Below are 24,227 nucleotides of genomic sequence, written 5' to 3' on the forward strand. Positions count from 1 at the left end.
TTTGAATAATCACATTCCCCTGAATGCTCTGGGTATACAGAGGAAGCAAATTCCCTGCAGCTGTTAGATTTCCAAAACAAATTTCTTTTATGTATCCAGAAACTAAATATGAAGTAAATATGAAGTGGTCATAGTATCTTATTTTGACATTTCTGTGCTGTGCTGACTGTAAATTCAGTCTAACACAAACCATTAGCTTTTTTTCTGCATTTTAAATACCAAGACATTTCACTTTTAGTGGCTAACAAAAATATACACCTGCAAGGCCATGGGAAGTTGGAGTTCAGCGGATAAAAGGACCTGCAGATCACAACTATAAATAATATCCTCCCAACACCCCCCACCCGACCTGAGAAACGTTCCCAATGTGCATGCCTGCCACAGAAAGATTACAACAGCTTACTACTCTCTAAACGGGTGGTTATGAAAACATGCTCAAAACTGACACGTTCACAATATATATATTTTTCCCCTTCAGGCCTAAATGATTAATCAATTCTTTTTGATTATTATTATTTAATTTCATTTGGTGTGTCTTTAGTTTGAATTTCATGCATTGTCTCATGCTCACTACCAGGAAGGGTGTTGTGTCTTTTTCTCTTGCATTTTGTGACTCTAATGATGCACTTATGTTGCCCCGCTTCTCCCTTCTCTTCATACCTTACCTACTAAAGGAGGGAAAACCACTTCATTGGTAAGTGGATGTTAACCAAAAGGGAGTTAAAACAGAGTAACCATACAAAGCAGGACATGGGTCGCTGTTCACACCTCAGCAAATGTCTGCAGGAAAAGCAAATCCACACGCAGAAATTTACTATTGAGTAGAAGACCAATTGTTTTCTAATTCGATTGAATCTATAATTGTGAATCTTTTTGTTCCTTCCATTTCTGTGATGTTCCGTCAAGTTGTCTGATTTGTTTTTCTAGTTTTTTTTATTATTTTTTTGTTTGTAGTCATTTCTAAAAATTGAGGAAGTCCTCCTTTTCTGCTCAGCTCTTCAGTATCTGTCTCTCTCTCTTCACTCTGTTCTCCTAATCTTAATTTGTTTCACAGTTTTACATATTTTACCTTTCTTCCTCTCCTTTTCTTTTGGGATTATAATTTTCAGCTCATTATTTTGATTTCTTTATTTATTTTTTGCATGCCAAGTATTGCATGCGCTGCACCATAGAGGACTGTCTATAAGCCATATAAAAACTCCTAGCTCTTTTCTTTTAAATATCTACATTTTTTGGCAAGTACACCATAGCGCGCAAACTGTCAGGTGAGGAAGATTCTAATTTCAGTATATTTTGTCATTTTTCTTTCTTTTTTCCTTTTTTGGTGTCATTTTTCTACAGAAGCTACGCTCACTGGCTTCATCCTCCCCAAGTGAAGCGCAGAAGCAGATATCCCCTAATGTAAGGGAAGCAAAGAGCCATGGTGCCCCCTGTAGGAGCCCTGGAGGACTGCAGGCATATGCCCAGGTTACAGAGCCAGGGAAAGGGGATGAGAGGCCGCAACGGGGAGCCCAGCTCCCTTCTGAGTCATCCGGGAGACGGGTTGGTCGGCACCGGACACAAGGGAAGAACTGCCACTCTCCAGAACACAGCAGTGACTCCCAAACTGACCTCCAGCCTAAAGCCAAGAACACACATCAGAAGTGAGTGCTAGATATATGTACTTTACCCATTAATCAATAGCTGGGACCTTTTCTAAGTAAGGTGTAATGTAAAAATTTGGGAGTTAAACTGCATAATACAAATTATGATGACAGACAGGAGACCAGTAGACAGTCTGTTCAGAAAGACCCTGAAGTTCAGAGTTATGAACAGACTTCCTGTACCAGAACCCCCACAGTTTAATGGCAATCCAGCATTTCTTCAGCCAATAAAGCATTTCTACAGCCAATAAACTGAATTTCCTCAAGAGATATGCTTTGGCTCAGCTCACAAAGGCCTTGAGGTACCTTCTATTGAAATGGAGAAGAATCTTAGAGTGGCTCTTGGAACAAGCCCAGTCAGTGATGTGGGTGGCTATTCATCAAAGAACCTTCGCAAAGAAGGTGATTAATTGGCCAAAAAACACAATCTAGAGATGCTGAAGGTTTGAGAACTTAAATAGATGTCCATGGACCAAGCCCCATGCAAAATGTCTGGATATTCTAAATGGCTGCAAGGTGAACCAAAATTGATGCTGAAACCTAAACTTCCAGAGTGATTGAACTTCATAATGGAGCTGTCGGGTCCCGATATCTTTCATGGAGAGCGAGGACTTCCTGAGCTTGCAAGAATTCAGTGCAGTCACTTCCCGGTTCTCTCTCTGCCCAACGAAGATACTCAATAATAAAATGAACACATATATATAATAAAAAGAAACAAGGCTGGAATCTTTAAAACCCAAACAGTGGTGGACAATGGTAAGCTGATCGCAAACAAAGGAAAGGATAAAGGCTCTCATAAGAATATCACTATGTACACAAGTGTCTTGACCTTTTGAAAAAGTCACTGGGATATAGGAGGGCTTATGTATAGAGTAAATTGTGCTATGGCTCTCTACAACCTGGTCATGGTGCAAGAGAATGTCACTATCGGCACATGCGGGACTTCTACAAGGAAACGTTTCTACATGGAAATTGCAAACAGAAAAATCCAGTGCAACACACAGCGTAACTGAAACTACCGCTGCAGTGTCGCTTAATGTCACCACTGCAGGTCAGACAGTTGGCACTGGTACCACTGCAGGTCAGACAGTTGGCACTGGTACCACTGCAGGTCAGTCAGTTGGCACTGGTACCACTGCAGGTCAGACAGTTGGCACTGGTACCACTGCAGGCCAGACAGTTGGCACTGGTACCACTGCAGGTCAGTCAGTTGGCACTGGTACCACTGCAGGTCAGACAGTTGGCACTGATACCACTGCAGGTCAGTCAGTTGGCACTGGTACCACTGCAGGTCAGTCAGTTGGCACTGCCGTGATACCACTGCAGGTGTCGAATGAGCAGCACAGCATTCATTGAACACAATGTAAATAATAATCTTCAGGTGGCTGCTTATCCAGTAAAAATGACACTTAATTTAAGAAATGAAAACGCGTCTGGTCTCTGTGTAAGAGTTGAATTCTACAGTGCATATGAAACTCTCTCCTTATTACACAAAAGATTGCATACCTGTAAACTAGGATCACATACAGCCAAATGATAAGTCATCTAACTGCAATAACACTGATTGGAAAGGTACACTGCAGACAAAGTACCTCCTGTGGAAAAGGTGGTCTTCACCTTCATATATTTGTGTCAAATGACTACTGTGCTGTCCTACTGTATCCTTTCATCAGAACATGGGAGCCTCGTCAAAACAAAGAAGCTCAGTCAGGAATCCGCCGCAAAGTTGCACCAAAAGACCAGCCAATATCTTGCGACATGCTGACATCTGTCACTTCCATTAAGATCTACCGGACTCTGTGGCTCCATATACGCTCGATGAGAAAAGAATCCCAAGGGAAAGTATCACCAAAGTATTTGGCTGGTTTGGCTGACCAATTGCCAGAGAAACTGAAGCCATGGTAGAAGAAATAGCCAGCTGAACTTCCTCATTTGGAAAAGATAGCTCAATGCTACTTGCCAGCTGATGTAGGTGATTAAAAGTTTCTCACTTCTCAGACAGCTGTGCCAGATATAGACAATGCTCCTATCTGGAACTGAAGAAGAAATTCATATTATTTTCAGTAACGGCTTGTGTCTGATGAAGGCTACATCTATACCGAGGCTAAACTAACAGCAGCAGTAGTCTGGGTCACTGTGAGCAGTACACTCAAGGAACTAGGTTACTCAACTGTACAGGAGTTCTTGTGGGCAGAAGTGTCCTCAGCATGCGTAAATGATGATGCATGATGCTTACACACCCATGTAGCAAATCCAAAGTCCACCATGGTTCCAGCTCCAAGCAGTGGTTGTATGTTTCAACAGATGAAAAGCCAGCAGACGATGCCTCAAATTTGATTCACTGTTCCCAGGTTTCTGTGGGAAATGGAAGTAGAAACCCAGAGGGAAATGGTTCAGGTCGAAGACCCAAAGACCACAGAACAAAGCCTTGAAGGCATTCAGTCATTCATCCTGGTTTCAGGCCATCAGCGCAGCAGAACTCCTAACACAATCTCCTATGCTGTGTTACGAAAAGCAAATTAAAGGCCCTCTCAACAGTGAGCAGGGGCGGACTGGGGAGAAAAAGTGGCCCGGGAGTTCCTGACAGACTGGCCCACTAAAAAAAATATATATATATATATATATATATATATATATATATATATATATATATATATATATGTATGTGTGTGTGTGTGTGTGTATACTGTATATGAATCTATACATGGCATGTAGTGTATATGACGGCGTTTATTGTCATATGGACAATATTAATTCCAGCAATAATATGATTACAAAGCCACATAGTGGCTTTTAAATAGTCCACCATAAGACCACCAAACAAGTTGTTAAATAGTCCACCATAAGACCACCAAACAATTTGTTTTACGCAAAGTGCATCCTAAAGAACAACCTACAACTCTAACGTGGGTATTTCTTCCTCTTACCTATTTGTGGTGGTTAGTTTTAATCTAAGAATTTCAATAGCTTTAAAAAAAACAGTGCACAGTGCTCTGCCTTGAAGACCGCCACTTGCGTCCGTGTTAACCGTGTTAAGGTAATTGCAGTTGCAGAGGCGACAGCAGTACATTTAAAATAACATGTTATCTACAATTTAAACTGCTGTATGTTTTCGTAGTCCGGCCCATATTTTCTGGGACAAGTTGGTTTTTTTCTGATCTCCGCTGCATACTGTCAGCCCGCACCAGCTGGCCCAGTCCGGTCCAACTCGTTCATGTGTTTACAGGCTCAGACCGCGGCCGCGCTGAGCAGGTTTGCCTGACTGGAGCGGGGGAGGTAATAGACACCGTTAAACAGCAGCGTGACTACGGGCCGGGACCGCAGTGCGCGGCAGTGGCTCCTCCACAGGCTGAGTTAAACCACCGGCGGCCAGCGGCCCACCGGCCCACTAACCCATCGGCCCACCGGGGAAATCCCCGGTAGCAATGTATGCCAGTCCGCCCCTGACAGTGAGTGAAAGGCAAAGTACTGAGCAACTTATCAGAAACTGTAAACGTCAAGCATAATTAAAGTATAAGGAGTCAAGGAGGGAGTCTCGGTCACTCAACCTCCCCTAACTAATTCAAGCACCCTACAGGCATCAAGGGATAACAGAGCACTAATTTGGCCCTCACTATGAAAAGGTCACACATCAGGGTTACAGGCTTTACCATCAGTCAGACAGCTGCTGGATCTTATGACTGTTGTAGATCTGGATTAAGCAAACAAGTTGCAACTTACTGTCATCATTGTGTGATTTGTTGGAGGCTTAGAGAGATTGTAGAAGGTCAGAGAATGAGTGATCTACCAACTTACACTGCCATTTACGTATAGTGGGATGGACCTTTTTGACTGAACAAAGTAGAAAACCACTTCTACTCATTAGTCATACTGAGAAGACATGTCAGCTGATGCATGCATTAATTAATATTACTTTAAGTGACAACTTAAGTGTGAAACACTGACATTATTGGATGGTCCTTGCAAAAGTTTAACAAAGATATGGCTCATTACGTTTGTTACAGAAAAGCAGTGCGAGTTCATCACGAATGCACCTCATGCCAGACATGCAGGAGGCATGTGTTCAATGCCTCTCTGCTGCCCTCCTCAGGTAGACTCAGGAATACATCACCACAGATCTTCATTTGTGAAGCCCTGGCTACAGTTAAAGTTGTATTCTATTAATAACATAAACATCTCGAGTAGTCTGGAACCACTCACTGCTAATCATCTGACAACCAGGAAATCCCCCACAGCCTTGTCTTCACCTAGCAGATCTGAAAGAGAAGACGATTATGGACCTACATGACAAAAGAGAAGACGTCCATGGACAAAAGAGAAGACGTCCATGGACAAAAGAGAAGACGTCCATGGACATAAAGAGAAGACATCCATGGACATAAGAGAAGACATCCATGGACATAAGAGAAGACATCCATGGACATAAAGAGAAGACGTCCATGGACATAAGAGAAGACGTCCATGGACAAAAGAGAAGACATCCATGGACATAAGAGAAGACCTACATGGACATAAGAGAAGACCTACATGGACATAAGAGAAGACCTACATGGACAAAAGAGAAGACCTACATGGACATAAGAGAAGACATCCATGGACATAAGAGAAGACCTACATGGACATAAGAGAAGACCTACATGGACATAAGAGAAGACCTACATGGACATAAAGAGAAGATCTACATGGACATAAGAGAAGACCTACATGGACATAAGAGAAGACCTACATGGACATAAGAGAAGACCTACATGGACAGAAAGAGAAGACATCCAAGGACATAAGAGAAGACCTACATGGACATAAGAGAAGACCTACATGGACATAAGAGAAGACCTACATGGACATAAAGAGAAGATCTACATGGACATAAGAGAAGACCTACATGGACATAAGAGAAGACATCCATGGACATAAGAGAAGACCTACATGGACATAAGAGAAGACCTACATGGACATAAGAGAAGACATCCATGGACATAAGAGAAGACCTACATGGACATAAGAGAAGACCTACATGGACATAAGATGTGGCAGCAAGTGCAGTATCTTACAGAACAAGGCTGGAGTAGATGGTACAAATAATACTTCCACAATAAGGCAACAAACCCACAGATTAACAACGTAGTAATAGACCTGGATGAAACATTACAGAGAAGTGGAGACTTAGAAGAGTCTGAGAAATGTCTGCTGATGAAGATGATCCTATAAGAAGAGCCAAAACATTCACTGTAGAGAAAAGACTAAACAAGACCAGCAGATATTTCCTGGTAGAATATCCAGTTCAGAAGTTGGTCTTTAATCATAATGTAACTATGGACTGTGCTATAGTTTTATTTTTTTTTTTAGACGTCATGTCTCTAAGAAAAGGGTTTTCATAAGGTGCAAATAATTTAAGTAGGCTACCTCTCATAACCTCACAAAGTTATCAAGGTCTCTTATCTCTTTTATTGTTTGTGTTATATTGTCTCTAAGTTACATGTCTAGTTCTAAGACCTAAAAGTCCCTTATGTATTTTTGTAAAAAGGAGTTTATTGAGTCAATCATGAAAATTCTGTCAGAATACAGCTCTGGTCAAATACACATACACAGAGCTCGTAGTTTATCTTTACATGGTTTAAACTCCTATTTAAAGCACTATAGTAACATGTCAATTTTAGCAGCATTTTTGTGCAATTCGTTGTTAAAAATCTTTTGGATCTTTAAAATTGAATTAAGTGCTATGTTTAAGTATATTTACACTTAAGGTTTTTTAGTTAGACAGTAGATTTATTATATAAAAAAGTAATAATAAAATGGACATAGATACGATTATTTTATTGTAATTATTTACTTTCATACAGATGGTGGTATATTGTTATTGTTGTGTGGCTTATATCATGTTATATTTATTAGTTATAAGCAATAAATGCACGATGCACCATCAGTTGGGACTACAACAATTACTCAAATGCGGAACGCTCCAACAATACTCTTTATTTACAGAGATTCAGCTGGTGGCCACATGTTAAGATACCTGTTGGTGGCCACATGTTAAGATACCTCTTTCAGCGCTCTCTCATTCTTCTCTTTCCTACTAGAGCGAAGGGGTCTCATTCGTCAAAGAGGCACCACCGTGGGAGGGGCTCAAAACGACACCGCAGCACGTCTGCGTCTCCGGCCCGGCACAGACACGCGTCTGGTCGGAAGAAGAACAAATCCCACGGGGGTCTGCGTCAGAGGAGCAGCTCCGGCAGCAGCGGCCAGTCCTCTTCCCGCTCCTGCTCCAGAGAGCACGGACCCAGCAAAGCCAAGTCCCCACATACACGCCAGAACAACTCCAGGTGCACACTCTCTCTGAAGCATATCCAGTGGGTTAAAAAAGGGAAAATCATAATACAAATATGGGTTTTGAAGAAGGGAAATCCATGCATACGTAATTATGTTTTTAAACCTTTAAGTGTATGCATAAACGCACCACATACTTTAGTAACATGCCACAGAGTTCACTAATGAGGACCTGCAGATTTTCATACCTTTGTGGTAAATTTAGTAGATTGGTCCTGAAAAAGACAATAAAACACACATACGCATGTGTTACTGGAAGGTTTGGTGGCATGTGCAGAAAGTGGATAAACAACACACTACATTTAGAATACTATTTTTATAGGATTTATTAATGTAACTGTAACGAACAAGGCTGGGCAGGTAGGACGCAGATGCAGATATAGGAAGTTTTAATATAAATGACTAACACAAAAAGGTACAACTCATACAAAGACCAAAGATGACAAGAGAGTAAACACAAAAGGACACAAAGAGCATGAACTAACCTAACAAAAACCACTACTCACGACTAGAACATAGACTGAATCATTCCACGGACAAAATACAATAACCCACAACCACAGAGACCAAACACAGGACTTAAATGCACTGACTAAACAAGGAACACAACAAGACACACCTGAAAGTGATAACGAGGGGCAGAGAACACGGCAGGGGTGTGAAAACAGAGACAACTAGGAAACGTCAAAATAAAAGACACTCAAAACACACAGAGAACAAAACAAAAGACAAGACTGACAGGGGGGAGGCAGGACCACATGACAGTAACAATATATTACTGTACTTATTACATTGCTGTGAAGAGAGCTCAGTGCTGTGTTAATCTGTTATGTAAAAGTTTCAACACGAAACTAATGAAACCGGCATGATTCCTTTTATTGTGGAGACATTTGGACATTCCATCTGCGCACACAAAAACACACAAAGGATGTGTAAAGAGGCCGCATTTGTATCTGTATCTTTTGAGACAGCAGAAGTATTTTAATAAAAGTAGAGGTAGGTGTATCAATTAAGGCCGTAACCAGGGCTTGAAAATGACTGAGGTGGAGTAGGACAATGGAGGTTTTAGGTTTTGTGAGTATTGTTGGGAGTGGGAAGAGTCAGAATTACACATTATTAGACATATAAATGTTACATACACAGGGAGATGCCTTTTGATATTTACAAGAACAAAAAATATATATTTTTGCCCAGCTCTGTGCTGGTGGTTTTCTGTATGGATAGGCACTGTTAAATCAGACCTACACATGTGGTTGCTGTACGGTAGGTAGGAGCTAATATTGTTGTACACTTATATTCATTTGCAGATCTGCTTATGATGATTCGTCAGGCTACTATTATTGATGGTTCTTTTTTTCAGATTTAGCCATCAGTACCAATCATCATATCATCCGGTATTTAATCAGTGGCGCTGTGTGGTAGAGGTCTGCGCGGGACTGCTTTTTTAATCCCGCTCCCGCTTGTTTTAGTCCCGCTCCCGCCCGCACCGGCCAAAAAATCGCTTGTTTTAATCCTGCACCCGCCCGCCACATACACATTTCTGTCGCCCCCGCCCGCAATCCTAATATGAATTGAATTAATTCGATTTAGTACTTGAAATTTTCTTATGTATTTATTAAAACAGTTATATATTGATGGATCGCGCTGTCCCATTTCTTACCACAGTCCAAACACATGCCGTCAGGTGTACACCAACACTTTCTGACATCTATCACAACAAGCAAATGGTAGACGATTTCCAACTCCATTAATTACAATGGAATATGACTTCCATACATCAGACTTTCCTGTAGTTGGCTTAATTGTGGTGTATTCGCCTGTTTTAACTGAATTTTCCACAGCTGAAACTGGTTGACCGTCTACAGTCTCTGCCATTTCTGTATCAAAATGACAAAATGACGCACACTTCATGTTCATGTGATCAGTTGCTTAGCCAATATTTTGAATTAGTTTATTGCTTACTTACTGAATGATTAGTTGTTTTCGTCCTGTTCCTTATGCGTGGAAATCATTGCGTTGTTATTATTATAATGTTCTAGACTATTATTAATTTGCGGGATTTTTCTACATGTATATGTGGTCCCGCTCCCGCATCACCTGGACTAATTAAACTCTTGCTCCCGCCAATAACAATTAAATTCTGTATCGCAAGATATTCTGACGGGTGCAGACCTCTACTGTGTGAAGTGTTAGTCAACCTTCTAATATAACCTTTCTGCATCGTGGCCAGAAGTTTTCTGAAAGAAAATGGCATAATGATCATTGCCTTTTCTTGGTATGTTGCCTGCCAGTCTTGCCTGTGACCTGTTGCAGTGCTAACGTGGCCAACGTTTGTAAATTACAGAAGCGGTTAAGGGAAGCAATAATGACAGAGTCTCTGCTCACAAGAGTGAACACTGAACAAGTCTAAAGTGAATTGAACAAGCATTCGTTATGTCTCTGACATGAGTGATGTTAAGTGCTTGTTTTTACGTAATTGTATTTATCTTGTAGTTTTATTTATTGACTTCTACTGCCATCAATGTAAGCTAAATTATAGGACTAACAGGCAAACACTAGCACTAGTCTCCTCTCCATCTGCCTATCAAACAGTGGTGCAGCAACATTGCTACCTAGAACACCCGCTATTTGACATCTTTTCTTCTGCCAAACAATTTAAAAATATTTTATGCAGTAGACATTCATAAAGACCCACTATTACCTTTTTGCAAGAAACACACACACACACACACACACATTTGTGAACATAACCTCTCTTGTTTGTTCCTGCAGGGAGAGGGATAATCCGCACTATTCTGATGCTGAGAGAGCTCGCCGCCGTTCCCGTAGTTACTCTCCCATCCGTAAGAGGAGGAGAGACTCTCCCAGTTTCATGGAGGCCCGCAGAATTACCAGGTATACCTCCAGCCCTCCACCTCCACCTCACACCTCCTGCTGCACTAAAAACACAAGAACCAGGGTAATTACAGCCTTCTGAGTCACAATCTGACTCCTCAAGTTTATATATTGTATTGTGTTCATTGAAAGCAAAAAAAAGGTTTTATTCATGTGAAATGAAATGTTTAGTATAGCTCAATACCTCGAGAAAAATTCAGAGTCTTCTAAATGAATGCGAGTGTGACGGGCGGGGGTGAGCAACGAAAAGGAAGCGATCACACCAAGTCTCAGGGAAAAATGATGGTTTAATAGAAAGTGTGCAAACCTAAAACCCGTGCACTATCTCCAAATTAAGGATATAATGACCAGCGGTCAACTGGTATGACGACAAGACATATATAGACAGACAAACGACCATCAGGTGGGAACGGATCACGGGCTCCGCCCACCTGAGGGGCGTACACGACATCACAAAACAACAACAACACAGCCGCTGTGGACGGAGGCGACCGGTAGGGGGCCGCCTCACCGTGACAGCGAGTTATTCACATAATAAAGTATGGTATAATAAAACAAACACAGGTACTGTCTAACACTGACATCTAGTGGCCATTGTGTTTATTGCAAGCTTTCAAACTGTTTAGGCCTTTACATCTACAGCACCAGAGTAAGCAAATGAAAAATACATGAGTGTTGGGTTTTTTTCTCTTTTGTGATATGAGGAAATGACAGCTAAATTACCAAAATTGCCATCCACATTATAAAGTACGCAAATGTTTTTTTTCCTTTAACTTCCTATCAAGGTACACAAACTCTACAAGGTACAGCAGCACACATCCATCGGGGGTTTGTCAAATGTGTTTCCAGAGTAGATCATTTTGGTGAGCTCATTCTTTCACTCCTGCTCAAAGGTCCTTGGCAGTCATCAGACGTCGGAATGTTGGCGCGCTGAACTCAGGGTTACCGTGGTAACTGTTGCCGAGCAGAAGAACTCTCGTAGGCCTCATCTCCCCGGGAAGGAGTTTGGTGAAGCAGCAAGCATACGGCAGTGTCCCTAGAGTGGCTCTCTCCTGCATCCTAACCCCTTCTGTCTGCCTTTCTCTAATAAATGCACTGTAATGACTACTGCCATCCTGCCAACACTAATTTACCAACATGGTTAATTGACAAAGGTGACATCAAGAGGTTTTGTGAATGTGCACAGTATATTTTGTGATACATCCTGCATATTTCTGTCTCTTTTTTCTCTTAGACAGTTTATATAATGTATTGCATAGCAAACGTGTTGCCTGCAAATATTTTGCATAGTGTAACCAAAGTTTAAATACACAAGGTCAAGCGTATTGAACGGTTGATCGAATCAAAATCAAAAGGTACAGAAATACAGAGCAAAACAGTGACTTTCATGTGGATGTCATGTGACCTTCATGTAGTTGTCATGTGACCTTCATGTGGTTGTCATGTGGATGATTACATGACTAATAGTCTTGAACTGTGTGAGCAAAAGCCTCTTGATAACCTCAGTCACCCACAGGTCGCTCTGTCTCTCTCACTCACTCTTACAGATTTCAGTCTGTGCCGGAGAACACCTCAGGTTGCAGTACACAAGCAGTGTGGGTGCTTTGGGGTGATGGTGTGTGTGTGTGTGTGTGTGTGTGTGTGTGTGTGTGTGTGTGTGTGTGTGTGTGTGTGTGCGCGCGCACGCACGCGTGTACGTGTGTGTTGTCTGAGCATACCGAATTCACTAAGGAAGGGTCTATGTATGCACTGAAGGGGATATATCCATTAACACGGACTAACCCGAGCAACAATTCTCATTTATTCCTTTCACTCTTCCTGCAGAAACTAATGACACTACCGCTCCTTCTAACAGTGCCCGTGTTAACCATCTAGGTTATCAACAATATCAATGCAAATCCATGTGTGCACATTAGGCATGCGATGGCTAATTAGTCTCTCTTTATTCTGTTCTTCCTCTAGCGCGCGCAAGCGGCCAATCCCGTACTACAGGCCAAGCCCCTCCTCCTCCAGCTCAGCGAGCAGCTACAGCAGGTCCAGCCGCAGCCGCAGCCACAGCTACGCCAGCTACACCAGCTACAGCCGGAGCCGGAGCGGCAGCCGGAGCAGGAGCCACAGCAGAAGTAAAAGCCGGAGCCGGAGCCGGAACCGGAGCGGCTCCCGCAGCCCCAGCCAAGCACGCAGCTACTACAGTCACAGCAGCTATGAGAGCCCTGGCTTCTGAGGAGTGAGGAACCAGTGGATGCAAAGAAGAAGAATGGGATGGATGGATGGATGGATGGATGGATGGATGGATGGATGGAAAACAAAATAACAAATCCAAATAAGGCAATTACTTTAATATTTATCTTTTACAAAAGTCATTATTGAAACTAAAACGGTATTATGTTTTAATTGATGTCACGATCACTCCAGTCAGCATTATACCTGTTATTATATTTTGATTTATATTGTTTTGTGAGAGAGAGAGTGTGTGTGTGTGTGTGAGTGAGTAAGTGAGAGAGAAACGGAGAGAGAATTCAACAATTGGAATTATCCAATCTTTTAGGATAAGTGGATTTTAGTATATGCCAGAAAATGTTCAAATACAGCCCATACTTTTTTGCTGAAAGTGGGAACTGTTAAAGTGGGACTGCTCCTTTGGATTCAATTAAATTCAAGCAGAACTTCCAGCAGTTTCAAAGTCTTAGGAAAACTATCTGGTAAGAATAGCACAGAAGCATTATTCCTTCATGAATTCATGAGAATAGCGATGCTGTCAGCATCACTGTATGCAGTAAAGCCAATGTTGCAAGCCGACACAATAGGACTGTCCCCCGGATTGCAGAAGCCAGGAGAACAAAACAAAGAAAAGCACTTTTAAAAAAATCTTCCATGCGGCAGAAATAACCAAAACGGTCAGCAGAAGTGACAGAAAGCTTACGAAGAGCAGGGAGAAGAACCATCCAGCAGGGGGGGCTATAACCAGCCGGAGGACGGAGCCCGTTCCGTGGGAGATTCAGTAATATCTTCCCCCTAATGACTGTCGTGCTCACACGAACAAAAGTGAGAACAAACCGTCACGTTTAGCTCGTGTTTTGTTAACGGAAAACCGGCCCGAGTGCTTTTCTTTTAAAAAATGTATTATACTGTATGTATACTGAGATGTTGACGCGTGAGGCGGCTAAACTGCGAGCTCTGGCTGTAAACTATGCACTGTATATCCTATACTACATAAAGCTTTCTGAAGTGGAGATGTTAGCATGACGCCGCAGAGGGCGGGCTACTGCTTCTAATGCCCAGCCGGTGTAACATAGACTCGGGTGTAAATGTTCGGCTCTTGGGTCTCGTTGACGGCTCTGCTTCGGCAGACACCTTTCAGAACTGCATTATTTTGTCACTATCCCACTTTTGTGGCTGTGATTCGTGCATACACATAGAGCTTTGAATTATTCGATTTGGTTAGTTATGTACAGTTAGTATAATCTTTGCTCATTGCGGTACCTGCCCCTGTGTAGGCGTCCAAAGGTAGAAAACCAGAGACCAGGCTGCAAAAATACACATGCACACGTCGTTTTTACCATATTTATTTAAATGTGTACTAATCTATTTATTTCCTTAACTGTATTTATTTATTTATTAATTTATTTATTTACAATTTATGGTGTATTCATTCACTGTGTATTTAGTAACAGTTCTGTCATTTTTAGAAGTAATGCATCTTGGATTTAAAAAAAATGAACTTAGAAAGAAATGTGATTTTAAATGTCTTGTATCATTTAGTTTCCACCCGGCCTTCCTCTCAAAGGTCTGTTGATCAACCTTATGAAGACGTTTCTCTCCGAGCAGAACGTACTGGGCGAGAACACTGACCAGTGCGCGTGTGCCGCCGTCTCTGCGCGTGATCAACTGTTCAAGCTCGCGCTGTAACTCTGAGCTCTCGATTCCCTCAATATTTTTATTAGTAGTGATTCACACTGGCTGCGCTTACACGAGTCGGCGGGGTCCTGTGTGAAACACGAAAGTTTAACTATGTTTCTATGTGCTGGCACAGGATATTTGCCATCTCATCCTGTGTAGCGGTACATTTCCCTGAAAACCTTTGCACATTAAGATTAGTAAGAGTCATGTATCTTTATCAAGCTTCTATGGTAAAAGCTTGCCTCTAGTTGTTAAAGGAAAGCTCTACCCAGCGGTCTAGGACTAGTCAGAAATCTGGCCCAAATATCCACGTTAGCGTCCCTGTAATGCTTTGACTGACTGACATAGGGGCCAATGATGCAATCAGGGATGTCCCTCGGTCTTCCTCCCCTCTCGCTGTCGCCTGTGTCTCTAACACAGAGTTCTCCATGTGATCCAATACCCGGTAAAGAGACGCCACAGCGCTTACCACGGGACTGTCTAAAAGTCTGTAGATGTAGTGTACTAGTTATAACTATACAGGAAATAAAGTATATACCAATGGAAACCAAAAACAGCTTGTTTTGTCATAGTTTTAAGTAAAGAATATCGTTTTGCTGGTGAATGGGAGTGACTGCACTTTACATTATACCACAGGGGGCGCTTTTGCATATATCATTTGGTCGTCTCGCTTTCCCTCGAGTGTATGACGTTAGAGAATGTCTAGAATATTCGAGCGTCTGCGGGCTCGAAAGCAGACGCGCTCCTTAAGATGTAGGCCTATATAAGTTCTGTTCACAGTTTGACAGAGCATGCCGACCTGTCTCAGTGTTGCTTCTCAAAATTAGAACTAACACTCTCTCAAGTGTTGCCTCCATGGCGTGTTCCTATAAAGCCTGTGAGGGTTTAGTCTGTAAAATGGCTTTAGCTGACATACGAAATAATATAACACAGCTCCAGTTCTTTAATTTCTATTAGGACTCTCCCTTTTTCATGTGTCTTGATTATTTTTGGATAAAGCATTTACCACCAGTTCACGGTAGTCTCACACCAAGTGCTTATGTTGTGTGACGGGCACAAAGGAACAAGTGACAGGCAGAAATGTAGTCTTCTGAGACACAACACGCGCGCACGCACACACACACACACACACACACACACACACACACACACGAAGAGCAGAACTCAGTCCTCTGGAAGAGTGCTCGTAGCCAACCCAGTCCACACACCACATAGCTACAATATTTCACTTACACATATTACAAATGCAAATGTGCCATATTTTGTCAATTGTGATTTTTCACCACAATCAAAATTTGTCCTCCGCTTTTTACCCATCTGTGCAGTTAGAACACACACACACACACTAGTGATTACTAGGGGGCTGTGGATCACACGTGCCCAGAGCGGTGGGCAGCCCTAGCCCGGCGCCCGGGGAGCAGTTGGGGTTAGGTGCCTTGCTCAAGGGCACCTCAGTCATGGCCTCAGGTTTGGGAATCGAACCCACGACCCTCCGGTCACAAGACTAGTTCCCTACCATCAGGCCATTACTGCCCCTGGTGACAGGATTCGAAACTGGGAGCTGGAATATTACTTGAGGGCTTAATAATGTCCATACACACTCACATGTATGAATTGACACACAAGCTCAAAACACACATTAACACAGCACATAGTACACCAATAATTTTATGTAAATTAGTGTTTAAATGTTTGTCAAATGGATATCCCATATGTATGTACATAATCAAGGCATCTATATATTATGTGTGTCTGTATGTATATATAATCAAATGCATATATGTACGTACATATGGGATATCCTTCATTTGACAAACATTTTAAACACTAATTCACATAAAATAAAGACTGTAATAAAGCTAGTCAGCAAAAGGCAATATCTAAAATATCAAGATATCTAAGAATACCAGCCATATTTGTAAAGAGATTGTGGGAATTTGTAGGGTGAGTTTAAGGTCATTATTTAGGTGGATTTGCAGACTGAAGCAAAAAAGTACAGACTAAGTATAATGTATGCAGTGTGTGTGTGTGTGTGTGTGTGTGTGTGAGTTCATATTTATTCACCTGTCTACCCTTTTGTCCACCGTGTAACAGCTGTGTTATGACCTCTGGGTTCATTGTCATTCCAGAACATTCTGAATGGCACTTTTGAAGCAGGTCTCATATTGTACCATAGGTGTCTGTAGAGTGCTGTCTATGGATTGTCCTTTTAGAGACAAAGCAATGTACTGACCTTCAGTTGGCGTTGTGCCTGTCTTGGATTCCTTTGTTGTTTAGTAATGCAGAGGGGAAGGGTGTGTGTGTGTGTGTGTGTGTGTGTGTGTGTGAGTAACTAAATGAGTTAAACACACTAGTCAGCTTGTACTTTGCTTCAGATTCCTTTCTCCTGCTAGGTCTGCCATGAATAGATATTCTAGTCACTTCTATAAATATCAGTGAGGAGGGATGTCGCGAGAAAGTTCGGGAGTGTGTGATGGGGGCTTTGATAGGGCTGGGGTGGGGGGGGGGGGGGTGTCATGTGGACAAGGGTGGGCAGTGACCGGCTTATAAAAGCCTGCTTCCCCCAAAGCGGGCGGTACTTTCCAGAAAAGTTCCAGAGTTCCAGCTCCAGGGTGTCCAGCGTCAGACACAAACTCTCCCACACCCACCTGCAGCCATGGCTGAGCGGCGCATTCCCTTCAGCTTCCTCCGCACGCCGTCCTGGGACCCGTTCCGTGAGTGGTACCCGGGCAGCAGGCTGTTCGACCAGGCCTTCGGCATGCCAGCCTTCCCTGAGGAGCTGCCCCTCTTTCCCAGCAGCCACTGGCCCGGCTACACGCGCCCATCGGGCATCACCGGCGAGATGGCCTCCCTGATGCACAACCCGCTGGCTGCCCAGGTGCCCGCCGTGCCCCACCCAGCTGCCTATGCCCGTGCCCTCTCGCGCCAGCTCAGCACGGGCATGTCGGAGATCAAGCAGACCCAGGATGGCTGGAAGGTCAGCCTGGACGTCAACCACTTCGCTCCCGAGGAACTCACGGTGAAGACCAAGGATGGCGTGGTGGAGATCATTGGTTAGTTTGTTTGTTTGTTTGTTGTATTAGTGAGAGTGTGGTTCTGTTCACCACATGCTGAAAGTTCAGTCCAGCTACTGTGGTGCTGTTTTGTGTCGTACAACACTTAGTCAAGCTGTCATTATGGCAGCTTGCAATTGGCTGCTAGACTGTTTTTCCATTTACACGCTTGCCATTCTTAGCTGAGTGGTGTGAGTAGCCAGCCCGTGTGACACATCTGAATTAGGGCTTACTTAAAACATAAAATGTGAATCAGAATATCCAGATTCTTCTTTTTTTCAAGGCATGTGCAGTTTACAACATATGTGCCTAATCAAAGTGTAGGTAAAAGATGAGGTGTTTTTCACATTTGTGTCTAGAATGACCAGTTACTGAAACACACCCACATATCAAACATCATACTGGAAGGAAGTGAAACAGGCAGGGCATAGGCAGACAGTGAGGTAGCCTGAATCCACTCCTCTCATGTTGTGACTGGAGACACAGTGCTGAGGAGGAAAGGGAGATATGATGAGCAACCTGTGAGCCAACTGTCTTCATTGTTGAGATGTTAGAGACAGACAAGCCTGAGCAGCTGGTCAGGGAACAGCCGTTGAGCCACAGGAAGTGAGCGATGTCTGGATCTGACCCTCAACGTGAGCCGTTCCGGACGGCGTGACATTCCCGAACCAGATTCCAAAGCACGAGTGCTGAAGATCCAGTGTTTTCACATCTCCTTCATCGTCCCTTGTGTGTGGTTTTGCTCTGCATTACATCTGAACAACGAACTTTAATGATTTCTAACTGAATTGGAAGCGGATGCCTGGAATGTTTACGATTAGCTCCAGGAACAAGGAAGAGGAGATACAAGGAGACACCTCCCTCAATCAGTCATGACTTACATAACACTACTATATGAACCACCCTGCTTTGAAAATAACTCTGGACATTAACCCTGTGGATGCACTTTCTCAGACCAAGCCATTTGATCAAAATTGGTGACTTTGCCATATGTATGTAAATGCCACCTACTTGTAGACAAATATGTAACCAAGAAACTCTTCCGATGTCATTAACCTGGGGTGTTGCAGAACATGACTGTTATCTCTGACAACGTTTTATCCTGATCACGACCTGCATCTTGAAATTGACCATTATAAATGTGACTCATGCCGATGGTCCTTACACCCAGGATGTGTGCGAGAATGAGAACGCTCTACCAGACTCACAGGCCTGCTGGGATCACAGGGGGGTTTATGGTTGCCTGTTATCATAGGAGCTGTTGTCAAAACACACAACCGTGTTGCCATAGCACAGGGTTAGTTGCCAGGCTGGCTTTGAGACCATGGGCCTGACGGATGCACAGGCATATGACATGACCCCCACTACACAGCAACTTTTGATTGGTGGAGGAGACAAACGTGCTATAGGTGGAGACGCTATGCGTATGTTTATATGCCCTACTGAGTTCCCAAGATCCCAAGACAAAATTTTCATGGCCAGTCAGCCCTCTGTCTACAAATGGTGTCTCGGTTGAAAGTAAAGTTTTAAAAAAGGCATGGTGGTTAATGGTTTAGGTCCAATTGGGCCCAAAAATGAACCTCTGTGTGATCGGTCTCCACAGGCAAACATGAGGAGAGGAGGGATGAACATGGTTACATCTCCAGGTCCTTCACCAGGAAGTACACGTGAGTAAAGTATCTAGGCTGCTCTATAACTATTGTGCATATACACTCACACTCATACAGTTGCACTTTATTACGTACACCTTGCTAGTCCTGGGTTGGATCCACTTTTGCCTTCAGAACTGCCTTAATCGTTTGTGACATAGATTCAGCAAGGTTCTGGAAACATTCCTCAGAGGTCCATGTTGACATGATGGCATCACGCAGCTGCTGCAGATTTTTTGGCAGCACATTCAGGATGCGAATCACCCGTTCCACCACATCCCAAAGGTGCTCTATTGAGATCTGGTGACTGTGGAGGCCATTCAGTACAGTGAACTCATTCTCATGTTCGAGAAACCAGTCTGAGATGATTCACGCTTTATGACATGGCGCGTTATCCTGCTGGAAGTAACCATCAGAAGATGGGTACACTGTGGTCATAAAGGGATGGACATGGTCAGCAACAATACTCAGGTAGGCTGTGGCATTGACACGATGCTCAATTGGTATTAATGGGCCCAAAGTGTGCCAGGAAAATATCCCCAACACCATTGCACCACCACCACCACCAGCCTGAACTGTTGATACAAGCAGGATGGATCCATGCCTTCATGTTGTTGCTGCCAAATTCTGACCCTACCATCCAAATGTCGCAGCAGAAATCAAGACTCATCAGACCAGGCAACGTTTTTCCAATCTTCTTTTGTCAAATTTTGGTGAGCCTGTGCAAACTGTAGCCTCACTTTCCTGTTCTTAGCTGACAGGAGTGGCACCTCAAGGTTTGACATGTTGTGCATTCAGAGATGCTCTTCTACATGCCTTGGTTGTAACCACTGGTTATTTGAGTTGCTGTTGCTGTTCTATCAGCTCAAACCAGTCTGGCCATACTCCTCTGACCTCTGGCATCAACAAGGCATTTGCACCCACAGAACTGCCACTCACTGGATATTTTCTCTTTTTTGGACCATTCTCTGTAAACCCTAGGAGATAGTTGTGCGTGAAAATCCCAGTAGATCAGCAGTTTCTGAAATACTCAGACCAGCCCGTCTGGCACCAACAACCATGCCACATTCAAAATCACTTAAATTACCTTTTTTCCCCATTCCGATGCTCGGTTTGAACTGCAGCAAATCGTCTTGGCCATGTCTATATGCTTAAATGCATTGAGTTGCTGCCATGTGATTGGCTGATTTGACATTTTTGTTAATGAGTCCATGAGTTGGACAGGTGTACCTAATAAAGTGGCCGGTGAGAGTATATACCATGATGTGTGGATAGTCAAGACGTATCCAAGAATTACTGCACAATTCTGTCAAACATAACATACACAAATTCTCCACCGTCTCCAACCATTTTCATTGAAAACTTCACATATACATCGATTCCTTGGCCTGGGGCAAAATCTGCAGCCTACATCTAAACCCTTGAAGGCTCCAGAAGCCCATCTCCTCCACTCTCCACCCACACAGCCTGGCTCTCTCCCCTGTCTTATCCCCATCCCAAGCCCACAAATCTCTGGAAAGGGGCGGGCAGAGCGAAAGACATGCGCTGCAGATCGTCTACAGCTGCTGCCTGCTCCCTTACTCCGCCACTCCCCACTTCTCTCTCCCTCATCATATCATATTTCTTCTTCTTCTTTTCTCTCTCGCTCTCTTTCTCACAGCTACTCCCATTGCCCCCCCTGCCTCCCCCTCTAAACACACACCCCAGTCTAACGAGTAGCTCTGTCGCCACCTAGAGGACGCCCTCCTTTGTTCATTTCCCCAAGGCTATGAAACAGATGCTGGTTAATGCCCATCATCACACCAGTTCATCCACAGCATCAGACAACGGCCCGGTTATGGTTATTATTTTCTAACATAATTACACTGGATTGCTGCCCGAAGGCGCCTTGTCGATATGTCAAGAAAACTGATGCTACAGCAATATTACCACAGTCCCATTAGAGATCGGCAACGCGTCCCGTTAAATAAATGAGATCGATTTCTGCTTTCTGCTTGGCCCAAATATCACCTCATGTGGCCTTCTAAACTCCTGCCTGTTGGGGATTCACCAGCTCCAGCACATCCGAGGCGGTCCTCGGGTTTTGCAGGTAGCCGGTGGCCTGAGCCTGGCAGGTCTATGCGGCTTCGATTGTGGTCCTGCGCTACTGGGGGCAAATTCCTAACGACTCTCCCTCTGTCCCATGTTGCGCAGACTGCCCCCCGGCGCTGACATGGAGAAGATCACCTCCTCCCTCTCGCCTGAAGGTGTCCTGACCGTGGAGGCGCCGCTCCCCAAGCCCGCCATCCAAACCTCAGAGATCACCATCCCCGTGAGCGCCACCAGCGTCGTGCCCGCCAAGAAGCCCGCCGACACGAAGTGACAGGGAGGAAGGACATCGCTGTAACACAGACGAGGCACACAGAGACACAACATGCATGGTTTGCACGTGATGTGTGCTATCAAGAGTTACACCCTCTGGCACTCTGCTTAAGTATTGGACAGTAATAAACACTCTGAGAACTCATCTGTAGATGTTGCATGCTCTAATCTCTGCAATTCCTGTGCATGTTCTGGGAGGCATATACAGAGGCTTACAAGGAGCAGGCAAGATGGATAGTTTGAATTTAGACCTTCATTTACTCTGTCTCTCTGTCTCTTTGTGTGTCAATCTTATCTGTTCTTCTGTAATTAATCAAATCTGGTTATGTATATCCGTCTATGTTTCACTGCCGTATGTTGTTTCGGTTTTAAATGCATACTTCAATAGAATAATGGAGTGTGCACGCATACACACACACACACACAGATTCAGCCTGGACACACTCTGAAAGCAGTTTGCATGCCTGGAAACACAGGAGTCCTGACATCAATCACACACCTCTGCGCTCTCATAAAAGAGAAGTCCATCCACAGACCTTCCCTTTATGCTCCTCACAACATCAATACAAAACAGCATGTTAATGTACATGTTCAGGAATACACTACACAGGCAGACTACACCCAGTGTAGTGATACATACCTGTATATGAGAATAAGGAGCCATTTTGGTTTCAGCCACAGAGAATCAAATCTCTCACTGCGTAAAGATTCTCTCAAAGCTTGTTTTTGGCTGTGTGATGTTTTAGACATGGGCTACTTTTAGAAGATTTTTGTTTCGAATAAACTGATTTTCTCATTTGCTGTTATTACAATTTTGAAATCAATAAACTTTTCAATAAACCTTTTAACTTCAACTGTTCTGATTTATTATTCAGAGGATGGAGATAATGTAGTCAAATCTTTACATCAGCACAGTATAATGCATTATATTGTATGGCTTTACACTGTGTGGAGACACTGGAGAAACTGCAGTTCCATTAGCTTTCTTTATAGCAGATTAACATAGATGCTTACTCATTCTTTGCCATCAGCTGGGTCAAGAAAGATCATGTACTGAAGTGAAAGTAACATAGAGAGGATGAGTGAGAGGATCTTGTTTTAGTAAGTAATAGACATTTTAAAGCCATTTCAAATATTTCAATGGCTGCCTAGCAGTATCTCAAAACCTGTTCAAGGCATAGTATTGTTTGTGGACTTTGAAGTATCCCAGAAATGACTTTACAGTAATTACTACTGTTGCCCTGTTCTTGTCAAAGGCCACAGCACAGTTGCATAACCATTCTGAGAAGTAAGGCATTGACTACAGAGAGCCCCAGTCCCTCCCAGCATTAAACAGCATAAACATGGCCTGGATTTAAGGAGGAGAGAGGAAGAGGAGAGGGGAAATGAAAAGCAGAGGAGAGGGGAAAGAAAGAGGAGAGGAGATTAGGGAAAAGGAGGAGAGAGAAGAAGAGCAGGGAAAGGAAGAAAAAAATGAGAGAAAGAAGAGGACACAGGAAAGGAAGAGGAGAGGAGATGAGTGGAAAGAGGAGAGGAGAGGAGAGGGGAGAGGAGGGGATTGTGTCGCAAGATTGTCTCCTCAGTCTCAAACAGCCTAATCGAGTGCTAATTTCTAAGCAGAGAAATGAAGACACAGTGATGAGATGTGAGAGAAGGCAGCTAAAAGCAAAAATGATGTGATGTAATGTGGTACAAAGCTTTTCTCCTTCTTGGGCGTTTTGCCATAAACAGTGATCCTAAAGCACATCAGGATCATTTATATACTAGTTTCTGTTTTTACAACATGAATACAAAGTCTGTATAGCTTTAAGTTCAGTTTCAGGAATCTCACTGCCGCACTACACTGATACCCTGCCAGAGTTACGCAACTACCAGTGTCCCAAACGTCTAGTTCACTTGTTTATTACCCTCAGTGTACTTATTCTTAATGAGGATGGAATATGAATGCGAACATGAATACTGATTTAGCAGGGTGTGACTTGTTGGCGTACACCAGTTTCCATGGAGACCAGTAACAGCAAAATTGGATGGAGTACTGCTGCACTTTCAGTCCTCTGAGTGCTCATGTAGAGCGTATGAGGCAACAGCTCACGACCGAACAACTCAGGACCAAACAGCTCAGAGTCAAATAGCTCAGGACCGAACAGCCCAGGACCGAACAGCTCAGGGCCAAACAGCTCAGGGCCAAACAGCTCAGGGCCAAACAACTCAGGGCCAAACAGCTCAGGACTGAACAGCTCAGGACTGAACAGCTCAGGACTGAGCAGTTGCAGAAAAACAAACAAAGTTATTGCTTGAATGAACCACTGCACGTTGTTACAGGCTAACAGCAATAGCTTGGATTATTTTTTCCTGCAACTGGAGCACCCATATGCGTGTGCTTGAGTGCACCTGTGAAGGTC

General features: G+C 43.5%; 2 protein-coding genes and 1 long non-coding RNA gene across 7 annotated transcripts in view; 2 read left to right on the top strand and 1 right to left on the bottom strand.

Annotated features, from left to right (window-relative positions):
• srrm3 (serine/arginine repetitive matrix 3) overlaps positions 1-15,309 on the top strand; it is a 78,348-nt gene extending 63,039 nt beyond the window's left edge. Inside the window, exons 11-15 of one of the 3 annotated variants that reach the window (XR_013132286.1) lie at positions 1,342-1,643; positions 7,721-7,963; positions 10,740-10,862; positions 11,756-11,870; positions 12,825-12,963. Coding sequence is in view for 2 of the 3 variants with exons in the window: in XM_077011691.1 (XP_076867806.1) it covers positions 1,342-1,643; positions 7,721-7,963; positions 10,740-10,862; positions 12,825-13,086 (930 nt within the window). In the remaining variant the exon portion in view is untranslated. Of the gene's footprint in view, positions 1-1,341; positions 1,644-7,720; positions 7,964-10,739; positions 10,863-11,755 lie in introns of all 3 variants that reach the window. The other 2 variants (XM_077011691.1, XM_077011692.1) reach the window with 2 other exon arrangements.
• LOC143518858 (uncharacterized) lies at positions 7,842-8,705 on the bottom strand. Of its 3 annotated transcripts, none has more exons than XR_013132288.1 (3): positions 8,474-8,705; positions 8,156-8,182; positions 7,842-7,976 (listed from the first exon to the last, which is right to left on the bottom strand). It is a non-coding gene; the product is annotated as an uncharacterized LOC143518858 (long non-coding RNA). The 3 variants fall into 3 exon arrangements; XR_013132287.1 differs by having other exon boundaries at positions 8,105-8,182; positions 8,453-8,705; XR_013132289.1 differs by having other exon boundaries at positions 7,844-7,976; positions 8,098-8,182.
• A 2,018-nt stretch (positions 15,310-17,327) lies between the features above and the next one.
• hspb1 (heat shock protein, alpha-crystallin-related, 1) lies at positions 17,328-22,679 on the top strand. The gene is made up of 3 exons (XM_077011693.1): positions 17,328-17,815; positions 19,419-19,482; positions 21,658-22,679. Exons 1-3 carry the CDS (start codon positions 17,419-17,421, stop codon positions 21,824-21,826), a joined length of 630 nt encoding a protein of 209 aa, XP_076867808.1. The 5' UTR covers positions 17,328-17,418; the 3' UTR covers positions 21,827-22,679.
• Positions 22,680-24,227: the final 1,548 nt, after the last annotated feature.

The sequence above is a fragment of the Brachyhypopomus gauderio genome, chromosome 7 (assembly GCF_052324685.1).
Source record: "Brachyhypopomus gauderio isolate BG-103 chromosome 7, BGAUD_0.2, whole genome shotgun sequence".
Lineage (NCBI taxonomy): Eukaryota > Metazoa > Chordata > Actinopteri > Gymnotiformes > Hypopomidae > Brachyhypopomus > Brachyhypopomus gauderio.